Source organism: Copadichromis virginalis, linkage group LG5, assembly GCF_057382275.1.
Source record: "Copadichromis virginalis isolate Kocher_CV1m ecotype Utaka linkage group LG5, C_Virginalis_male_GT1.1, whole genome shotgun sequence".
Lineage (NCBI taxonomy): Eukaryota > Metazoa > Chordata > Actinopteri > Cichliformes > Cichlidae > Copadichromis > Copadichromis virginalis.
The window spans coordinates 24,989,195-25,011,875 of record NC_140622.1 but is presented as its reverse complement, the minus strand read 5'-3'; the positions used below and the strand labels follow the sequence as shown (position 1 = coordinate 25,011,875).

The following is a 22,681-nucleotide window of genomic DNA, read 5'->3' as shown; positions in this document are numbered from 1 at the left end:
GGATGTCTTCTCTTGTATTTGATTTTGAAAAATGAATGCATGAGATATCTGCCTCCATCACAGTTCAGTGGAGGTGAAAAGGATTAATATTAAAAGCTAGTATCTGGAACCTGCAGTCCAATGAAAACTGCTCATAGTGAGATCTCATCTTGAATAACAGCCAGTTTGGTTTGGGAAAAAATGTGCTGTTGAGTTTCACTTTTGCAGTTTTTTACTCATATAATACTTAGAATATTCGTTCTAAGCTTTTGTTAAAATAAAATTAATATATTCAAAATTTTATTTAATCTATACCACAGGTTCGAGAGGCCTACCTACACTTCATGGTTTCCATTGCAAAGATAACCCGAGAGGACAGGAATTTGACTCAAGATGACGACCGAGTGTGGGAGGAAATGATGCAAGTGCTGGAGCTGGAGACAGACATCGCCAATGTGAGTGCCAGCTGCAGCAGGAAATGGAACTGTGAAACGAGGTTCAGGAAAATTAACAATGACAAGATGAAAAATGAGCACCTCCTCTCTGCTTCCAGTAAATGAGAGAATCAGACAAATACATATTGGAACCAGGAGATCAGCCAAGCTCTTAACCATCCTTTTTTCAAATTCATGCCTCCTAGGAGCATAACAAATGAGACTCTGCTGATGAAAGGATAGCAAAATGTGACTATATAACAAAAAAACAAATCAGTTTAGATTTTTTTGTTTTTCCTTCCTGTTGCCTGACAGGCTACATCACCAGCAGAGGAACGCCAAGATGTCACCATTCTTTACAACAAGATGGCACTTGGTGAACTGCAGAGCACATACACCTTTAATGTAAGAATTATTTCACTTCATTTTTGTTATTGAGGTGCAGGCAGGTCACTCTGATTGGTTACAAAAAGTCAGATTGCATTGAAGTCTATAAGAAAATGATCGTACTGCTTGCATGATGTATAAACTCACTAAAGCCTTTCCTGATGACTCTTTGGTCACATTCACAATTTTAATGCCTTACTTTATAAAGCCTGACTTTTTGAATATTTTGGGCCTCATTGTAGTTAAAAATGGGATAAAGCAGGGTGTGCTTTAGGGTGAGATTCCACTCAGGTTCCCTTCCTCTCTTCTTCTCTCCAATTTACCAAGACGTCGACACCCAAAATGCTCGGTTTAAGGCTTCAGAATAGGACTTCACTAAAAATGGATGACCTCATAATAACTACCAGGACTCAGTTAGCATGTAAAATGTTAAAAATCTGTGATAGTAAGATCAGCAAAAAGACTTTGGAAGGGTTGCCAAGAGAAAACCTTTTTCTCTCTAAAAAGAGCATGATAGCACAGCTTAGGTTTGCAAAGCAGCATCTGAACGAACCACAAGACTTCTCAGACAATGTCCAGAATGGACAAAGGCCAATTTCAAGAATGCAACAATGGACAGATGGGATCAAACCACCACATTTGGTAAAAGCCAAACACCTCATACGAACTGTCAGCACAGAGGTGATGGTTTGGGCTTGTTCTGCAGCCACAGGTCCTGGATACCTTGCGGTCACTGAGCTGACTGAACACCAAAGTATTGTAGTGTCAAGTTTCTGAAAGCTAAAGCTTTGTGCCATGAAACAGAACAGCGATCCCAAACACAGCAGCAAATCCCCAGCAAAATAACTGAACATGGAAAAGAAATCACAGTGTTGCAATGACTCAAAGTACAGACCTCAACCCCAATGAAATGATGTGTTTGCACATGAACAACTACCTCCAAACCTCAATAAACTGAAGCAATGTTGTAAAGAAAAGTGGGTCAAAATTTCCCAGCAGTTATGTGAGAGACAGATAAAATCCAGAAAATATTACTTCAGGTTATTGTTGCTAAAAACGATTGTACACGCTACTGAATCATGGGGTGTGGTTAGCTGTTTATAGGACTGCAAAAAGCCCTGTGAAAACTTTCTTTTTCACATGACTCCATGTACTGTTTATGAGAAAACATCCGTTTCTGAAATGTAAATGCAATTTATATGCCTTGTTTTAAATTTTGCAAAATCACCTCATTCCTTTTATTATTAAGAGTTAGGAAGAAGATCGATGACCCTTTTCCTGTACAGGAAATATGAAGATATAACCGGCAACTAGTTAGGTCAGCTTTGCATAAAAAGTTCCCAAAATGCAAAATATTTCTCCAAAAATCTGCAACAAGAAGCCCATATGGCAGTTAACAAGCGCAAGACTGCTGGTTAATAAGGCAGCATTGCTTCAGAATTATTCAGGTTAATGCTTTTGACTCTTACATGTGATACTTATGTAGCTGCAAAGAAAGTATTTACAGAAAAAGAGACCTTTGGAAACATCTCTTGGATCCTGTGCACAACAAGCGGCCAGTGTTCAAAATCTGCCGTGTTATTTTTGTGAGTAATGACGCCTTGTACAATGTTTACACCTTGCACATTGTAATTGATGGTACCACTTTAACTTGTTGTGCATGGTGGCTATTTTGGACACCGACCGACACGGGGGCCATATTTGATAGCTGAAATTAGAAACGTTACAAAAACCCAGGTGATTGATATATGCTTTTTTTTTTCTTTTTTTCTTCTTTTTTTTTCTTTTTCTGCTCATTCTGTTGGTTTTTGGTTTTTGCCCTTCTCCCCCGTCCCTCTTCTCAGCTGTTTCTCTTTCCCTCTTTCTTTCTCCCCTTCTTTCCCCCAGTCAAGTCTGTCCCATATTCAGTAAGTGAAAATAAAAAAAATAAAAAAAAGAAACGTTACAAAAAAATGGCTGAAAAAAATAATGTTGTTATTCAGTTAAAAAGGAACATTTCATAAGCATCCCCCAAATACTCACATAAGAAAGGAGCACACTGACTTATTGGAAAGTCAGTGGTTTGATTCATGGCTCCTCAAATCCGCCTGTCTCTTTAGGCGAGATACTGAATCCCAGGAAAGTTCCTGTTCTTTCCTTCACTGTGTGTGTGTGTGTGTGTGTGTGTGTGTGTGTGTGTGTGTGTGTGTGTGTGTGTGTGTGTGTGTGTGTGTGTGTGTGTGTGTTTTCAGTAAAAAGCACCATATAAATGCAGTTAATTCACAGTGTTTGTATGGCTTTGGTCAAAAATCAATAAGTAATTAACATGTTTCTTTAAGAAATACTGTTTATCAGCCATTGTTCAACCTTATTTTAAACAAAGGAGGTGTTGAAAACCATCTTAGTTGAATCCAATGAGATGTAAAATCTTTAAAGATTTAAAGTTTGTACCTATGAGTGACCCCTCACCCTCTAAATTAACTGAGAGCTGGAAGGCCTACAACATGTAACCATATTAAATTATAACTATACACAAATAAAACTAAATATGTTAAAAATATAATATATTTGTCTTGCAGGGTTTCAACTGGACACGATTTATTCAAGGTGTGCTGTCGAGTGTGTCCATTGATGTCCAGTTGGACGAGGAGGTGGTCGTGTATAGCTCTCCCTATCTTGAGAAGATGAACGATGTTCTCTCCAGACACAGTATCAGGTCAATCCTGGACTGTCATCCAAGGAGTCTGTAAAGATTATATTATAACTGAAAATATACACTGCAACACAGCTTAACAAAAACTATTAATCTTTGCAGAACTATGCAGAACTACCTCACCTGGCAACTCATCATTGACAGAGTTAACAGCTTGAGCCGCCACTTTAAAGATGCCAGAGCGCGATACAGAAAGGTTTGACATAACAGAACAACATATGCTAATGCCAGCTTATTTGAAGACAAAATAACTGTATTTGTGTGTGGTTAGACTCTCTATGGGACCACTGTCGAGGATGCTTGGTGGCGAGAATGTGTGCGTTATGTCCAAAGCAGCATGGAGAACGCAGTGGGAGCTCTGTACGTGCGCGAGACTTTTGCAGGAGAAAGTAAACGAATGGTGAGTGCTTTTGGCCCCGAAACCGCTTCGAACACAGCAGAAAGAAGTTTGAAAATGAGTTTAAATTCAAGTGAAACACAAATTCTGCTTCGTTGTTACGTATTTGTAGCATTTTTATCCAAACGCCAAATTGGAAAAAAAAAAAGTACATATCATTTATTAGCACTGATGCTTTGGAAGAATTAGACAGTATGGGGATAACTTGCCTTCTTTATTTAGAATTTATCGCAGGTTTTAATACATGCTGAGTCAGCTGAGTTACTTAAATGCAGCTTTACTTAAACAGAAAAATAAAAAGGGGGTGCAGGTTACAATTGTTAATGCAGGAAAAGATAAAGACATGGATAATTTGCTCTACGGTCTAGGCTTGAACTTTTTTAGCAGTATTTTTGAGCTGCAGTGCCACAAAATTAGGAAGCCAAATAGGATGAGACTTTCCATTAGGCCATGCTTAACATTTTTATCACACTAGACAGACCTATTTGTAAACTCAAAACATATTTTTTGGCATATTTTTTCTGAGTTTCTCCTTTAGTACAGGACTCAGATTCTCAGTCTTTGTCATTTGTTCACAGGTGAGTGACCTCATCAGCAAGATCCAAGCAGCGTACGTAGAAACACTGGAGGAGTTAAGCTGGATGGACACTCCCTCAAAGGAGAAGGCGAGAGAAAAGGTATAATATAAATAAAAGTTTTTGTTGCTTTCCTCAGAGGGTGATTGGCATTATCATACTGATTGCTCTGCATCACTTCAAGGCCATGGCAATCAAGGAACATATCGGCTATCCAGATCATATCCTGCAGGAGAGCAACCAAAAGCTTGACCAAGAGTATGCCCATGTAAGTAAAAGCCTAGTTTCTAGTTTTTCTAAAGATTCTCTCATCATTGATGTGTCACATTTCTCTTTTTAGCTAAATTTCAGTGAAGAACACTACTTTGAGAACATCCTGGAGAACCTCAAGTCAGAAGCCCACAAGAGTCTGAAGAAGCTCAGAGAGCCTGTGGATCCTGACTTGTAAGTGACTGATACAACTGGTCCTGTTTCAGATGTAGTAAAGACAGATGTAGTTCTGTCTATCTAAAAATGTACTGGGTGCACTGAATGTACTGCTGCTGCTCCACGTCCTTTTAAAATAACTCAAAGGATACTAAAAGTGAAGGTTAAAATTCATTTTTCATGGTGCAAAATGAGCTCTGCGCATGAGCTGTACAGCTGCTGTATTAAGTATAAATGTGCCTTAATAAAGCCTGTCACACCTCAGGTGGATCATTGGTGCTGCTGTGGTTAATGCATTCTACTCACCCAACAGAAATCAGATTGGTAAGAGCTTTACAAGAATCACACAAGGCCAACGGCAGCCTCTCTGACACATTAAAGATGTTTTTTATAGTAACTCTCCCTCCTAATCACATGCCTGTTCAGCACTGCTAGTACTTGTGATTTCACTCCCTCTTTGCCTGTATCCATCCAGTGTTCCCTGCAGGAATCCTGCAGCCGCCGTTCTTTAGCAAGCATCAGCACCAAGCTCTTAACTTCGGCGGAATAGGGATGGTTATCGGACATGAGATCACGCATGGATTTGATGACAACGGTGAGATGCTGGTGACTGATAAGTCATATTTTTAGGAACCTGAAATGATGAAGGCAGTTTGTTTTTAAGTAACCTTTTATTTCAAATTTGTTATTGCTAGCTAATGACAATGATGAGTGTCTCCGTGCAGGGCGTAATTTTGACCAAGATGGTAATATGCTGAACTGGTGGAGTAATTACTCTGCTGAGCACTTCAAAGAGCAGTCGCAGTGCATGGTGCAACAATATGGCAACTTCAACTGGAAGCTAGCAGGCGGACAAAATGTAAGCAGTTGCAGCACGTACGAAATAGCATGTTTTGTCTTGGCTGTAATACCGTTTATTAAGCGAGCACCACAATGAGTGTTTTCACACTGCTGTGTGTGAATGGTTTTGTCCGTGTGATTGCAGATCAGTGGAATCAGCACTTTGGGGGAGAATATTGCAGACAATGGAGGGGTTCGTCAAGCATACCAGGTTGGATGTTAGACGCACAAAACCCACATGTTACTATTTCAGCAGCAGTGACAAACTCCAGAAGGCTTATAATAAACTTTCTGTGTGGGGATGTGTGTTTACAGGCTTATCTTAAGTGGGTGGAGATGGAAGGTGAAGAGCCTCGTCTACCTGGTCTAGACATGGATCACAAGCAGCTTTTCTTTCTTAACTTTGCCCAAGTAAGTAATGGGGGAACATGAGCTAAAACCCGAAGCTCACAAGGAGCATTTCTTTCAGTGGATACTTTGCGCTGTGAAGTAAACAGAGCAGCAGAAGGAGAGGTTCAGGGCTTCAGAGGGTGAAGCAATCCCAAAGCAAATCACTGTTGAGCAACACACGCAGCTGTGTGGCAGAGTAGCTGCCAAAGTAAAGAGCATCTTGGTGCCACAGTATATAAAGCAAAGGCAGAAAGCTGTCACTGACAATAAAACAGTACAAATAATTAAAAAAAATCTGCTCCTCACTGAGATAAAGAGATAAAAAAGTGGACATATAAAAACTGAGAGTTGATTTATTAGGTGGGATATTAATACTTTAAATACACAAAGTATTCAGAAGTATATTTGGTTGGTTTAATACAAAGAGAAGCCTGTGCAGTAATCAAAGTCTGCAAAAAATCGAGCAAAGCACTAATGCATTATTTTTTTCCAGGTATGGTGTGGTGCTTATCGGCCTGAGTATGCCAGCCAGTCCATTAAGACTGACTCACACAGTCCTTTAGAATACAGGTAAGAAGCTTTAGTATGGAATAATTTCAGAGGTACACTAATAACATTTTATTTTTGTCAGAACCTCAGACGTACCCTTAAGTCCTTCCTCTCCACTCAAATGTGAGATCTGTGCAGTGTCATTTCTCTGCACTGAGAAAAAGGACTTTAGGATCAAATCTTTATAGAAAGCACTGAAGTAAATGTGTATATATGAAAAAAATACACACACACAAACACACACACATATGTATATATACATAGTGCGTGATAATGTAGCTCTGAAAAGCAGAAAGAGGAAAAATGAAACTGAATAAAACAGAATTAATATTACGTGTTTTGTTTTATATAATGACCCAATGAAGAAATCTTACTGACTAAATAAAGATTTGGATGCAAAATAAATGCTGCTGAATTAAAGTGTTGGTGCAGCTATGCTGAAAAAAACCCTACTTTTTACAAGCAGCAGTCCTTCATTTTTTAGAGCATGTTTGTTGGAAATTTTATACATTTACAACACTGGAAATTCATTCAGCAGGGCTATTTTATATAAAATCAAACAAATTTAATGTATTTATATGATATGATATATCTTTATTAGTCCCACAAGGGGAAATTTCATAAACTATATGAAATACTTATACATATATAAAGTGTTTTGAGTTTCATCTATTTTTAAAATTCACAATAACTTTAGTATATTCACTTAAGGCATGTACAGTTTTACCTTACCATAATAGTATGAATGTTCTCAGACGTACAGATGCTCTCAGTACATAGGGGTAGATCAAAGCTTTTTTTTATTGCACGTCATTCTTTCCAACAGTTATGAGCCCTCATGACTTCTTAAGTACAGCACATACCCACATGAAGTTTTCAGACACATTTAAGCTGTTAAAAACCACAACCAAATCATCCACCCACTCCAAGTGTCAGCATAATGTTTTTCCATAATCAGCTTTGAGCATGGGCCCACACTGATGACGTAGAAGTCTCAAAAATGTATTAAACATGATACACTCGGTGTTAAATGGTTAAAGCTTGCGGGTAAGTGTGGAAGTGGCTCAAAAAATGAGGTACTGTGAGTATAATTATCACTTATTTGCACTTTGTAATTCATAGTTGTGCTTTTATGACTGACCTTTTATAACCTTTCCTCCCGTCTGAGTGCAGCTGCACTCCTCAGCTGAACAGCTCTGCTTTGCTTTATTCAATTTAAAGATTCTCCATACTGAAAATATAAGCCTGATACTCCCACTTGTCATGACAAAGGATATATCCGTGAAGTACTGGTGCAGTGTAGCTCAGTTTGTTGATCCAAATGAGTACTTGGAGACTGAACTAACACCATCAACATACTTTAGCTTTTATTATCCTTGATGTTCTGCTTTTCTTTTGTCCTCAGGGTCCTTGGATCGCTCCAGAATTTTGAAGCTTTCTCAGAAGCCTTTCAGTGCCAAAAAGGCAGTCCAATGAACCCTGAGCTGAAGTGTCGGGTCTGGTAGAACTCCTGAGATTTGTTGGTTTTCTTAGCATGGGCAAGTCAAATCAAAAGAATAAGTTGTACTTTAAAACCCACAGAGATATCCTGCTCATGACTTATTCCAGTATGTTTGGGGCCGAGTGATGACGCAGACACGTGCATATATGGTACCGTAGGTGTTTTTTAAACAGCTGGCGTCCTCAGTACTCCATAGGTTCTTAAATTTAAAGCACGCAGATTGTAAAAGAGAAACTTGCTTGAATATCTTATCAAGTTTGAATTATTGTCAGTGGATGAGGAGGTCAGTTGTTCCCTTTTGCTTTGTTTTTATTTGTATTTTTTTAATGTCCCACATCGGGGCACATGAATGGAAAGGCTACATGGAAAAGATGAGACTTTTTGAAAGGCTTAATGAGGTTGACTTTAAATGCCCAGCGAGCATTTGTTGAACAAATTCTTCTCATAAATCTTAAGTGGATTTTTGTAATTTAATGTGTAGCCTTTCATCTGATGTACTGTTTTTAAGACATCGTGCCACTTCAGAAGGAATAATGGTGAGCAAATCTGACTCTGGCTGAAGAGCATGAAATAAATGAGAACTTACGGCTTTGCTGATGCAAAGCTACAAAAGAATTAGTCACACTCTGAGAGTTTGGTCATTCACTGTTACATGAAAACAAATTGCTTAAAGACTTTAAGACTGTTAAATCTTTGCAGCTTTAACCTTAAATTAACACTCTGAGGGAGCTGCTGCGTTTAGCATTTTTACACTTACGGCATGGATAAATATTTAACATTTTCAAAGCTGGCTAAGCAGTTTTCTAAGTTTCTTTGCCACATTTTGCAAATGATTGTTACTCAATACTCTACCACGGAAATGTACTATATACATGTACTGTATGTCATGACACTTTGCTGTGGCCTGCTCCTTAGATCGTGAGAAAAAAAACCCAGGATTTGTTGGAGGTCGAGTGATGTGACATTGATATTAGTTGCATTATTGGTTACTCCCACTTTTGACTGTAATCTGTTTAGACCCCAGTTGTTATGTGTTTCTGAAGCCGAGAGGTTAAAGAGCTGAGCTCAAAATCCTTAACATGACGTGAACCTACATTCATTTTATAAAATAATGTTACTCGTGTGAGATCTGTAAGTTCACATTTAACCCAAAATAGTGCTTGGGTTTTTAGTTTTGTGCGCTTTCTTTCCGACATGAGTGAAAACTCACACAGACATTTAGCCTCTGGGGCGTAGCCAATTACATGCTGTGCTGAAATGAGGGGAAAACCCCCTCAGATACACTTGGACAGGCAGCAGATGAAGTGGTTTTCTTCTGATCTTGCATTGATCAGTGTCGTATGAGATGAAAGGATGGAGCGCGGTGACCGCTGTAGCTGATCCACAAGCTCGCACTGAAGATTGGGGCTTGTCATTAACAAGATGGCCAGGGCCAGGACTGTTATTTTCTACCTTTATTAACAAGTAATGACAGGAGAATCAAAGAGGATGGAGACACTGGCTGCCGTAAGCCGACATTTTTGTGCTGGAGAGAGCTTTCAAACACAAACAACACACACACACACAGACGGTTTTGAATGTTTGCTGTCACTGGTCACATTTAGGGTGGCCTTGGTTAACTGAACACGACTGTTAGGTCTCAACAGAGGCTGCTAAATTGAATGTGCATATTGAAGCTTTATACTTTCAGAGGGTCAGTCTCAGTGCTCCAAACAACAAAAACTGTTGTTTCAAACAGGGGGGGGAGAGGAAATATTACTGAGAGATTTTTCCCCAGAATCTAAGTGATGACAGTGTGCTGCCATCTCAAAGACAAATGTTTGACATTTTGGGAAATGCATTTAAAAAATATATACATGTAGGTATTCATTTTCACATTTAATAACAAAGAGGAAACAGTTACATCTGACTAATGGTAACAAAATTCACCTTTCAGCACCTTTGTCGTTTATAAATCACAAGGATGTCTACTAGAAATTACAGCTACTGTATATACTTAAAGATTTTCCCAGAGAACAACAATCACTTGGCTACAGTTAATAACCCTGGCTGTATCTAAAATCATTATGTATTATATTTTAATTAAGCCAGACCCAACTTTATCACAGGTGGGTAAAAAAAGCAAAGGACAAAATAGTTAAAGTCTCTTAACCCGTAAACCTTGAAACACGAAATAGTTACCAGTAATTTTTTTTTTTAAATCTTCTGACAAAATCTTCTAAACAATATAAAGTTAGGATGCAAACCTCTAAGTCAAGTTTGGCAAAAGTTAATTAAAAAACAAAACCTGCCAAAGAATCAAAAAGAGGCACAACTGGGGGGTAAAAAAATGTTTGAAAATCAGCTAGCAATGTGGCTCAAAATAAACTATAATCACAATAGTTGCAGTCTACTATATATATATATGCGCTGAGAATGATACAAATAACTTTGTTGAGTGAACTGGTAACTGCAAGGGCGGGAAAGGCAGGGGTTATCCTAGGGCAGGTGGTAATAGCATGATCTGAAATGACAGAAGGGTTAGAGTTTGAATAAGCTGTGACAGAATCTTCTCCCAACGGAGGCCAGAAACTAACACAGCCAACCCATAGTGGACCACCAGGAGCAGTCATGTAGAAGATAAAGGGTGCAGGCGGACAGGCAGGAGGGACGAATGGTCCTGCTGGAGAAGTTGAAAGCAGAGCTGGGACAAAGAGACGGGACAGTTGCTCAGAGCAGGATACCTACTCGCCACTGTGCAGCTATTTTAGCTTGAACCTGATGTCACCTGATGTGAGGATAATGTCTTTATATTCCTCAGTTCTCAGTGTTTTTTGAACCAGAGAGATAAAACACTGATAGTTCAATTCAATTAAGTTTTATTTATACAGCACCAAATCACAACAACAGTTGCCTGAAGGCGCTTTATATTGTAGGGTAGACCCTACAATAACCAGTGTTGGGCAAGTTACTTTGAAAAAGTAATTAATTAGAGTTACTAGTTACTCCTTCAAAAAAATAACTGAGTTACAAGATTCTGAAAGTAATTAATTACTTGAAAAGTAACTATTGCGCTACTTTAAAAAAATGTTTAACCCTCTGGGGTCCGGGGATAATTGGCCATTTTTAACTACTTTTGATTTTCCCTCCACATTTCACCTTTAAAAACTATTTACTTTGCCTTGTTTGGTATCATTCTTTTCAGCACAACCTCACGTGTCTGAATTTACAGTTATGTTTTCATGTTGACATACTGTATTAACACAATTGATCTAAAATCAGACAAAAAACATAAAATCCGAGTAGAAAAAGTTATATTTTTTTACTGTAACAACCAAAAAACATGTTTAATGAATCATATTTCATAACTTTAAATGCAAATATAAATTCTCCATTTTAAAATCATATGCACAAGTTTTGCAAACAACAAAGTTATTTGCAGCCATTTATCTTTTACCCCCTTTTCTTTTTAATAACCATTCAAACTGTTTACATAACAATCAGCTGTTCTGCATTCAATAAGATGCCGCACAAATTATTTGTGCCACTCCAAATATTTCTGTCCACTATAAAGGAGAACATCACAGCCTGATACCTGCAGGTCTGAGAGCAGGTGTATCACTCCTGTTTCTACCTGGAGACAGCAGTCGCCTCATTGTTCTGACACACAACACAGAACTATCCACAACACTACACACTAACTCCACAAGACACATTAACTACACACGCCAAACACGCTAAACGTCACAAATCTCTCACATCTCAAAACTCACTCTCTCTTTTTCTGCTCTCTCTCTCTCTCACTGTGACTCCTAAAACTTCCCCCTCTTCCTAAACAACCAAATCTCATGTTGCCATATCATTTTTTGATTGGTCGACTTGGTGCATTTTTCCACCAACACGAAGGGGCTGGTTTTTTTTTTTTTTTTTTTTTTGGTCATAAGCAGCAAGTGCTTACTAGCGCTGTCCTTAGACAGTAAACGTGATGAAACTATTCAGGAAAAACACCGGTATATATTGTTTATCATGACTCTGGTTTTACGTGGCCTATCAACACAATTTAAAAACTGGTATATATCACCTTGTATGTCTTTAAGTGGTCATGTGATTGGCTTACCATGACTACTTTATTCTTCCTCAGTCAAACAGCAGCACTCATGCGATCGTTTTGCCCCCTTAGCTCCAGGTGTTGTGCTAGAAAGTGATCGTGATTACAGTCCGTGGGAGCGCGCGCAGCTGCTTAAAGCTGTAGCGCCCAGATTACTTACGTAGTCAGCTACTTCCGTGCAACTGATATAAGATGCGGTAAGCTGAACACAGCTTCAACCGTCTGTTGAAAAATAGTAACGTGACCGCATTTTCTTGTTAGTAACGGTAACGGCGTTGTAACGATAGAGACAGTAATTAGTTAGATAACCCGTTACTGAAAAAAGTAACACCGTTACTCCCATCACTGACAATAACACATACAGGACTGGACAAAAGATAGAGGAGAACGTCAACGACACTGGCAGGAGTTCAGGTATTTGGTGAAGACCATGCACTCCAGGTTCCCGTCAAAAGTCAAAAAAAGGCTACTCTCAGCCAATCTCTGTGCTCCTCCAGAGCAAGCTCCACAGCTGTCAGTTCACAGTTGTTAGCATCTTCTGTTCTTTCTTTACCGGAAAGCTTCCAGCAGAAAATCAAAGGTATATGGATGGACATACAGTGAACGGTCACTCCCAAAGTTTGTTAAAGTCCTGGAAGTGCCAGCTGATGAGCTTCTGTATGTCACCAACAAATATGAGTACAAATGAAACTGTGAATCAACATGAATTGCGAAGTAGGAAAGAATCATGACAGACTCTGGTCAATTTTAATTACGTTTTATTTAGCATCAAAGGTAAAGAGCCTACAATAACACAGAGAAGCAGAGTGATACTGTGTGATGGCATTTGAACATGTCAGACTGTAAGCATAATTTAAACCAAGAGCAGTAGAGGGTCACAAAACCGTGTGACCCTCTACTGCTACTGAGCAGTACTCTACTGAGTGACCGACAGGTGCATTTTTAACTACTAGAGAGGGCGTTTTCTTTCTATAGCTTTAGGCAATTTTAGTTCCCTTTGGACTGATATGCGATTTCCTTCTGTTTCAAGTTTTTTTTATGCCGAGCCCAGTGAGGTATCAGTCCTCTGCTAACTTTCTCAAAATGTCAGATGTTTCCTTTGAACAACATCGCACATTTTAAAGCGATGCTGGGAGATGGTTAGAAGACAAACAGTTTAAACTTCATGTTTTGTGCAACAAGTTGTTAACTGAACAAGGGTATAACAAATAAAACGTGTTATTGTAGATGCTTGATGTTCTCCACGGAGGAAAATCAGGTACAGAAGAAAGTGTGTCTTCACTTAGTTTTAGCACCACATTTACCTAAATTGTGAAATTGTGTCGTTTTGAAGTTACCAACTAGAAACGCATTTTTTGCTATATATGAACATGTTTCAACCTGTATACCCATTTAGAGTTTATTTAGCTAAATGAATATTTATGAAATATTATTGCTTTGCAAGATTCCAGATGTTTAAGATGTTTTATGAATGTTCCTGCTGCTATGTAATTATCTAGACTGCTATTTTTGTGACTCAGATATGTTATTATTGCCATTAAAGTGACTGTCTCAACTGGCGCAATCTCAAGTCTCTCCTTTAAAAGTGCAATTTATTTTTTTAACATAAAACATGACTAAATCTTTTAGAAACCATTCTCAAACTGCAAAAGACTAAAAGATGGACACAGCCACAACTGCATCACCCATCGGTTTGTGCACTACCTTTATACACCTCATGGCTAGCTTAAGGCCGTCCCTATCTCTCTTTCTGAAACCAGGAAAGGCCATTTGTTGACAGGAAGGGAGAGCGCTAAATTATCAGTGAGCAGACTTGGTTAGGAAGGTCACAATTTCTGTCAGACAGCCGCAATAAAAATCCTCCAAATGGCACCAAGACAACACAATCTGGACAAGAAGTACAGTTCAGTTTGTAACTATTTTTTAAAGCCAGTAATTACAATCACTCACCACCAAGTTACTCTTGAACAGTAAGACCCTGCATAAATAAAACACATAAACAGACTCGGCCTGCAGACCATCACCTGAGTGCTGGTGATCCACTCGTTCCTCTAAACGTTTCAACTTTAAATAAACTCTTAAAAAAATATATTTGTTTACTGTTTACTCTTACTTGTGTCACAGGCTGGCTCAAGGAACTGACAGAGGAGAGGAAGACTTGAACTTTTAACTAAATATTATTTTCATAAAATGCAAGATAACCATAATATGAGGAGAGTAACTCAGTAACATCAGTGGAGTGCATGCATGAGGAAATAGACCAGTGTTAGGTATCATGACAGAGGGCCTAAAATATCATCTGAATCTAAGTTTATGTTACAGGTTTGTGAACTTGTCCAAAAATGATATATAGTAAATTTAATATATGAGCATAAAATGAATCAGAAGTGACATTTTTCTATAAAGTGAAGCTACAAAATGGGCCAATTTCAGCTTTAAATTATAAACAAAAAGAGCTGTAGGTGTTAATATTTGAGCCCTGTCAGTTTAGATTTTGTTTTTAAAGTAAATTTTTGTGGATTTTTATCTTTTCTCCTGAGACGACAGTGAAGAAAAGACAGAAGAGAGGAGACAGACATGCAGTGAACATTGTCAGAGCACAGTCAAACCCAGACCTCTGCATTAGCTTTATGACATATGGGTCACCTGCTGTGCCCAGTGAGCTAAAACAGCCTCCAGAGTGTTGAATTATTAATGAAAACAATTCTTCTCTCATATCAAGAAGTCAAATACCTCCTGACCCATTTTGAAAGTCTTTAAATGAAGTCAAAGGCTTTTTAATGAGCAGATATTGTTAGACACATACAAAGTAAAGCTTGTTCTTTATAAACTGGATATTAAAAAAAGACAATCACAGTGATGTAAACACAATTTAAATGTAAAATACCAGCTGTTGTAAAAACAAAGATTAGAGCACTCTATTTGTACCATAAACCATTACAGTTTATTAAAAAACAAACAAACAAACAAACAAACAATAGATTAAAAACTGTGGCACTGGAATATTATTAGTGATTATTGTCAATCATTTTAAACGGTATCCCACTTCATGAATCTTCCAAAGAGGCGAGACGTGCAGTTCAGGTACGAAGAGCAGCTCCGTCATCATCGTGTACAAACATCATCGTTGCACTGCAACAGATGACAAAGATGCATTAAACAATGAGAACAATAAATAATGAGCCTCAGCCATGTATTTAGGAGAAGCAGCAGCTCATAGATAAAGATGCCGCTCACCGATCACCTTTTGTGGATAAAGCTCCATCAATAGGAAGCCTTGTTTGTCTAAACACCGCGTCTTGTTTGCGGTCCCTCAGAGTGATCGCTCAAGTTAGAACACGAGTCATTCTTGTGGGAAATCTAGTTTGAGAGTTCCCAAACCTGGGCACAGATAGAAGAACCTCCAAAGTAAACAGAAAGGTTTGAGGAGAGACATTACTTCTAAACCCATGAGTGGTCTTAGTGGTTTTATCTGGACCAGCCTGTGACCTCTCTCTGTTAACAAAACATTGCCCGGGCCTTTCCAAACCAGACATTAGCTTGTGACTTTTACTCGTTCCTGACACATTTTGACCCCTCAGAGATAACAAGGTCTATTCTGTTGTGGGTTGCAGAGATGACATCGGCTGGTCGTCAGAGATCATGGGGACTGTTGCAATAGTTTCGACACGGTGGATTCTGTGGGAAGCGAGCAATAGCGCTCAGAGGCAAAGTGGTTGAAGAGCATGTGCTGGATGTGACGGGCATGTCGAAAGCCCTGACGATCACAGGACAAACCCTGCAGAACTTAAAGTGTTAGGCCCATGATCTGTGAGCAGTTTGTTTTGTGAATACACTAACATAAACCTAGGCCACATTTTTTTGAAATCTTATAAATCAAACTGAATTCTTATATCTTATACCAACACAGCAATCAATGCAGCTCATTCTCTGAAGCAGAGTTTCTCAAAGTATATCAAAGGTTCTCAGAGCTACAGCCATCAGGATGTGGATGACCGGAGGGGGCGGGGGGGATCTAAGTTGAATGAAAATGGTTGTACAGGAGATAAACAACAGTTTGCTGATCTGACCTTTACTTCATTAAAGTTCAGATTTATTGTTGTCAATGACTGATAAAAACTGACAGGTGTGGGGCTTCTTTTCTTTTCTTTTTTTTTTAGTTTGTGAAGAGAGAAGGAAAGAAAAATAAAACACTGCACTGTCTGTCTGAGACCTGTGCAATGCCTGCACTTACAAACTGATAACATATAAACTGCTGTGCTTAACTGATGTTAAAAAGACAGTTTTTTTGTAGCCTGAATAGGTGAAATGGGATGCATAAGTGTTACCATTTTCATTAAACACAACAAATGCTCTGATTTTGCAAAACTAATTTGTAAGTGTAACAATATGAACACTTAATCCTGAGATTATTCTTTCTTATCAAGAACACAAAGCCAGCGCAACTCACCCTGCAGAGTGAAGCAATACTGAAGCTTTGATGTTTTATGATGTTTTTATTACGACATGCTGATGTCAGCCTGTTATGGCGTCATATATATTACTCGATATGGCTTCTTGAAACTTTTTTAGAGGTCATCCTTGACCTTGGGTGCTGACTGTGAAAGTCAAGGTCAAATGCTTAGCCAACCTAGGTACTCCTGTCACCCAGGTTGAAAGACAATCCAAAAACAAAACACATGTGAGTAATATAAAGTTTTTACTGATTTTGGCCTGACCTTGATCCCATTTTCACCAAAATGAAATCAACTCCTTATTGTTATCTGCCATCACACAAAATGTGAATATGTCTTGAAACCTCTGAATGCTAGACTGCTAACAAACAGACAAACAGAACATATTACATACTCCATAGTGTTACTCTTGTAGATGTTTTTATTATAGACACAGGACCGCAATCAGCAGCTGGTTAGCTTATCTAACAAGTGCCTGGCTCTGTGGGAACATAATAAATACCACCTCAGAATAAGATGTGCAAAACCTTTTTTTTAAGTTTGGATACAGCAAGCCATTTCCATTCTTTGTGTTGTATTAAGCTAATTTTAGCCTGGCTGTAGCTTAATATTACAGTCCTGTTTCAATATTCTTGCGATGCCCCCAGCCAGAAAGCCAGATCTCTCAAGAGATTTAAGAGTAAATAGTGTTGTTGGGTCTTGTACGTTAACATAAACTAGTGGTTTTGCAATAGATACTAAATTCCTGTTTGCAGTAAGCAAACAGTTAAAAAGCAGGCACAATCTGTCACTAAAAATGTGTTAAGTGCTGAGACTTTGCATATAAACATAATGATGGTAGTGCAGTAAGCAAACAGGAACTTATGTTATTGTTAAAAAATTCCCTATGCAAGCAGACTACTTAATACTACATAGCCTCCAAAAAAAATACATCCCATGATTTAAAAGGTTCATGATTACGGAGGAATTTTGATCCTCTCCCTTTGCAACAGTCATTGTTGTAGATTTACTGCTGACTGGAATCATTGGCCCTGTCCTCTTGTTACATTTCTAGGAAAATCCAAGTCAGGTTACGCTGTAATTTACGACGTAGGGTTTCAGAAGGGTTTGAAGTTACTGCTGAAGCATAATTCCCAAGTAAGTGCTCAACTTCAAATTTGAAGTATCTGAAATCTAAGCAGCGCTTCATCACAGTGGTCGTAATCAATGAGGAGAATCACATGGATGCTACAGCGAGCCTCTAGTGAGCCTATTGCCAGTCGCATGGTGGAGGAGAAGCGACGATTATGAGCTCGCTACACAATAAGGTTGAGTCAGGACATTTTATAGAAAACAAATCCTCAGTATAACCATTTTTGAAAAGGCAATAATGCTCTAATAACATATAATTCTCAGTTTTACACTTTAAATCTGCTGTAGTTTTAATATTAAATATCTGTAGTTTCTGTTTTTCATTCACAACATGTTTGCCTGCCACAGGCTGTTTATCATTTGTCTCTCAGTGGTAACCAATTTATGACACTGTCATGACAACACTGACCTTCCAGCTTCTTAAAATCCCACTGTGCACATTAGGTAAGAAAATTCTGAGTCGCCTCTACCAGAGGGTTTAAAAAAAAGAAAAAGGATGTAAACAGGGCAAAATGATTAGGGTGGAAACCACATGAGGTAACAATGACCTCAACAGAAATGGTCACCGCAGCCAGTACTGCCAGTCATTCCCATGTCCTCTTACTAGACATGTCCCATTTCTGCTGTGCTGTACGAGTAATCTACCACACATACACAATGATGATGGTAGTGATCAAGGACTTGCTAAAAAATATGAATTCCTCCATAATATAGTGATAATTTCAATCTGCAGAGCATTTGTGCTTTTCAGCTTGCACTACAGCACCGCTATTATATGGATCTGTAAAATAACTGCTGTGTTTTCAAGTACGGAGATCATCTTCAGTCAAGTTTAAAAGGTTTCGGGGCCTTTGACACAGACACTGACAGACCATGAAGATGCTGTAATAAGTGTGAAATTGTCTGTGAAGAGGATACTCTGATGCATTTGTCTCTACTGACGTAAAACAGACTCTGTTGAAAGAAACTGATGATTAGATCCCTCCAGTGTTTTCACACACACAATGACACCAGTTTGCTCTATCCCATTTAACCCTTTGCTTTACAGCTCAGTTCATAGCATCAATTATAACATGGACATGCATGGTATGCCTTACCACTGGCCTCTGTCCTTCTTTTACTGTGGCTGAGATACCCAGAGCCTTGGTAATCTCCTCCAAAGGCAGGTAGTCTCCTGGTGAATCTTGGATAAAGTGCAGTAGGACCTTTTCTCCACCTTTGCAGTGCAAAAATAAATCACTTAGATACTTTCATCATATAAACAACTTGCTGGCCCTGTTTATTACAATATAATAATGTAACTTTGCTTTGGTTGCCTCACTAGGGATCCTTTTTTAAAAGCAAAATACATGAAAATAAAAAAAATGCTACGGCACACACAGAACAGTATTTCAAACATGTATGTATAGTGCAGTTTGGTTTAACGCAAAGCTTCTGTTTGATAAACTACTTCCAAACACAGAAAAATGTTAATATTATAGAAATAGAACTTCACAGGGTTTACTGTGTAGGTGTTGAAGGACTTTTGGTGGAGCCAAGGCTTTAACACTGGGAGACACACCAGACAAAGTGACCCACTACCTACTCTACCAGATGCCTTTTTCCATAAGGACAAACTGTTCTACCGCACCGTAAGAAGACTTTGGCACACAAAGAGGGAGAATTAGAGTGACCAACCATTTTATTTGTATTGTAAAATTAATTGAATACTGTCAAAAAAACCTTTTAATATAGTCTTCGTTTTCCTAATGTTGTGCTATAATGTATATATGTAATGTATTTAGGACTGTGCCTTTTTATTTGGTGAGCATATTTGCTTTTATATGTTTAAATATAGCTAATAATCTAACCTTAATATATTCGAACAATTGAAAAATAATCCTATACTTCATGTAAATGAGCAAGAATAGTCAGCAGACCTGTGGAAAACTGGATTTAGAAGTAAATGCTGCTCCTGACTGCGTCACCATAATGTGATGCTGCACTGCCCTCTAGAGGACACACCACAAAAATGCAACTTAAAATGACAGAACACCTTTTCTGTACTCAGTGCCATACCACAAGGTGAATTATGAGGAAAATCCTCTAATTTGTCATATGTTTTAACTCCTTATCTCCTGAATGGGTACTAGGGATAACCTCTGAACTGAACTGAGCCATTTCTGTCATACTTCAGGCCTGCTTCCAGAACAAAATACCTGGGTTTTCATCAGAAGTTAGCACGGATGATCCCTGCCTATACAGCTTACCATGGATGCCCTTAAAAACCTGAAACCTGTGCTAATAGTTGTCAAACCACATCTTTATTGGTACAGACTGAGGTAACAAAACTTGTCATTAGGGGTACAGGGGAGGTGGTCATATGTCATCTTTATTTGGTAAAGGTTTAAACAATCAGTGCCTTTCCACTTACTTTTACATAATCTTAAAATGGACCCTTGCACCCCTCCACCCCACTGGTGTCCACCCAGTTTACCTTTGGCCACAATGACCATGCCTCCACTCTGGAGCAGATCTCCTGAGAAGTTTCCCTGGATTCCTTCAGCGCTGGCCTGAAAAAAGCAAAAATTATCAGCTTGAAAAAGCCACCGTGTACCACTGCTCTTTTGTTTTTAATTCGTTTTTGAAAGTGACAAATATGTCTACCTTTGCTGCTACATCTCGTACTTTTTTCCCCAATGCTGCAGGAACCACACTTAAAGCGTTGTACCTGAATGGGAAAAGAATACAGTTTTTCCATTACAGAACATTAAATATTCGTGCATTTGATTTGATGAATGTTTTCTTGATTCCTGTTATGATCCCAAGATGATGTTTTAAAATGATTGGGTTGGTGAAATTTGTTTACTATAATGAATTAATTGAGTCAAGATCAATACTGTTTAAGTTACTCCTTTTTTTAGTAAGTTTGACAATTTAAAGCAAATCACATCTTGGTCAAAGCACTGGTCTTAGGAGCTTATCCGTTTTAGGTTTGCAAGAGGTAGTGCTGAACACTACCCCAGCTGTCATAAGGCAAGAAGCACTGTTCACCCTGGGTAACAAATACGAAGACAACAGCTCATGCAGACAATCGCCTGCCGGGGTGCATGGCTAATTAACAACAGCTAGTTAATTTAACACTGATTGTAGTAAAACCCATGCAAAACAAGGAATAGCATGTAAACCCCACACATAAAGGCCCCAGCAGGTTAAAACCTAGAACAGGGTTGTCACTTTAATCCTAAGTGGGCCACAATGGGTGAAACTCTTCTTTCTGTTAGTGTAAAGAGATTTAACTATACATTTAATTCCCAAGATCTTTTAATGCAAGAAGTGTAATTTAAACATTACATCTCTGTTTTTCTACGTGATTAAAAAATGCTTCTTTGGGCTTGAAATGAAAGACAGAAATTTGTAATATTGCAGAAGAAAATTTTGTTAGCTCTTTGCACAGACTGCCCTTTAGTTATAAAATGGAAACATTTAGTTGATTCATTTTGCTTTTCTTTTTTTACTGTGAACCCACTATAAAAATCACAAGTTTCTATTAATTATTTATTCGTTTAAGTATTACATATTTACTTTGGTGTTGTCTCTTGGGGGGGGGGGTCCTTTATCAGTTACAATTCAAAAATTTATGTCCTCAATTTTTCCAAAGATGTTCAGTGGGCCAGATTGGAGTCTTTGTGCCTTGTGTTTGACATCCTTGACCCAGAACCTTCTTGGTGTACTGACATTAGCGCTCTACATTTATTGCACTCACCGTTTGAAGCCCAGATCCTTGTAGCATTTCTTTTGTTCATCCACATAAAGGGCTAAAAAAAAGGAAGCTGATTAATGATTATTCACAATCACACAGCAGGAGTGGCTGCTGACAATTTTGAATGCTCTCAGCAGGGAAGTTCTAGTCAGTTACAGAAGGCCTTTTTTTTTTAAGATACTCTAGTCTGGTGTAACCTAATTTTTCGACAGCTTTTATAAGAACTTACCAAAAGATAAATTAATATGCACTGCACTGAATGATTAAGGATGCTTACGTCCTTTTAAAAAGCCTCCTTGCTTGAACTCCTGGAGCCCAAATTCTTCTGGTCCGACTCCCACTAGCGCTACCCCGTTGGCCCTCAGGTCTGGCTCCAGTTTGCTGATCTCTGATGCCGTCCACCGACATACCTGACAGCCAAACCTGCGCAGGAAGAAGAGGACCACGGGCCGGTCCTGCCACAGAGACTGGAGCTCTACTTTCTGAAAGACAAGCCGAAAGAAACAGCAAAACACACACACACACACACACACACACACACACACACACACACACACACACACACAGTAAATATATGAGGAGCTGGCCCTGTGTGTTATATGTGCAAATGAAACGTTATGTCACAAGTGAACATCATCATTATGTCACTTTAAAGGCCTCGTTACTCAGCAGTTGTTTCAGTGCTGGGGAGGGGGGTGGGGAAACAGGTTTAATTTAGCTGCCTCGGCGGGGTAACAAGTCTACTACTTCATATCACAGCTTAATTTGAAAAAATAAAAAGGGGGTGGGGGGCACAAAAAAGCGAAGCAACTATCCGAAACGATAAATAAAGTCCACAGCTGTAACCCTCAGCAGCCGCCCATCTACGTAACTCACCTCCTCGCTTTCATCGCTCTTCAGTAAGTTTTTTCCAACTTTAGCAAGGTCGACTGACGCCATTTTCTCCGAGCCGGGTAAAAGACTCCAAAACACCACGAATTAAGTTCACAGATCAAGGTGACAAGCTTCGGGAGTGAGTGACTGTACAGTAAAGACGTCTGTTACACCCGCATAAACTGTTGCAAAACATCTACATCCGTATACGCCCACTCAACACG

General features: G+C 38.8%; 2 protein-coding genes across 2 annotated transcripts in view; one reads left to right on the top strand and one right to left on the bottom strand.

The window, feature by feature from the left end:
* The window catches only part of mmel1 (membrane metalloendopeptidase like 1), a 27,501-nt gene extending 13,685 nt beyond the window's left edge, over positions 1–13,816 (top strand). Inside the window, exons 11-25 of the mRNA XM_085456942.1 lie at positions 300–434; positions 729–818; positions 3,359–3,495; positions 3,595–3,688; positions 3,764–3,892; positions 4,468–4,566; positions 4,649–4,732; positions 4,805–4,908; positions 5,156–5,214; positions 5,366–5,485; positions 5,616–5,749; positions 5,876–5,941; positions 6,046–6,141; positions 6,614–6,690; positions 8,075–13,816. Coding sequence (XP_085313068.1) covers positions 300–434; positions 729–818; positions 3,359–3,495; positions 3,595–3,688; positions 3,764–3,892; positions 4,468–4,566; positions 4,649–4,732; positions 4,805–4,908; positions 5,156–5,214; positions 5,366–5,485; positions 5,616–5,749; positions 5,876–5,941; positions 6,046–6,141; positions 6,614–6,690; positions 8,075–8,174 — 1,524 coding nt within the window. The 3' untranslated portion in view covers positions 8,175–13,816. The remainder of the gene's footprint in view (positions 1–299; positions 435–728; positions 819–3,358; positions 3,496–3,594; positions 3,689–3,763; positions 3,893–4,467; positions 4,567–4,648; positions 4,733–4,804; positions 4,909–5,155; positions 5,215–5,365; positions 5,486–5,615; positions 5,750–5,875; positions 5,942–6,045; positions 6,142–6,613; positions 6,691–8,074) is intronic.
* prxl2b (peroxiredoxin like 2B) lies at positions 12,999–22,681 on the bottom strand. Its single transcript, XM_085456943.1, has 7 exons — positions 22,461–22,681; positions 21,862–22,066; positions 21,588–21,639; positions 20,489–20,552; positions 20,319–20,394; positions 18,940–19,058; positions 12,999–15,389 (listed from the first exon to the last, which is right to left on the bottom strand). The coding sequence occupies exons 1-7, from the start codon at positions 22,521–22,523 to the stop codon at positions 15,363–15,365; spliced, it is 606 nt and encodes a 201-aa protein (XP_085313069.1). The 5' UTR covers positions 22,524–22,681; the 3' UTR covers positions 12,999–15,362.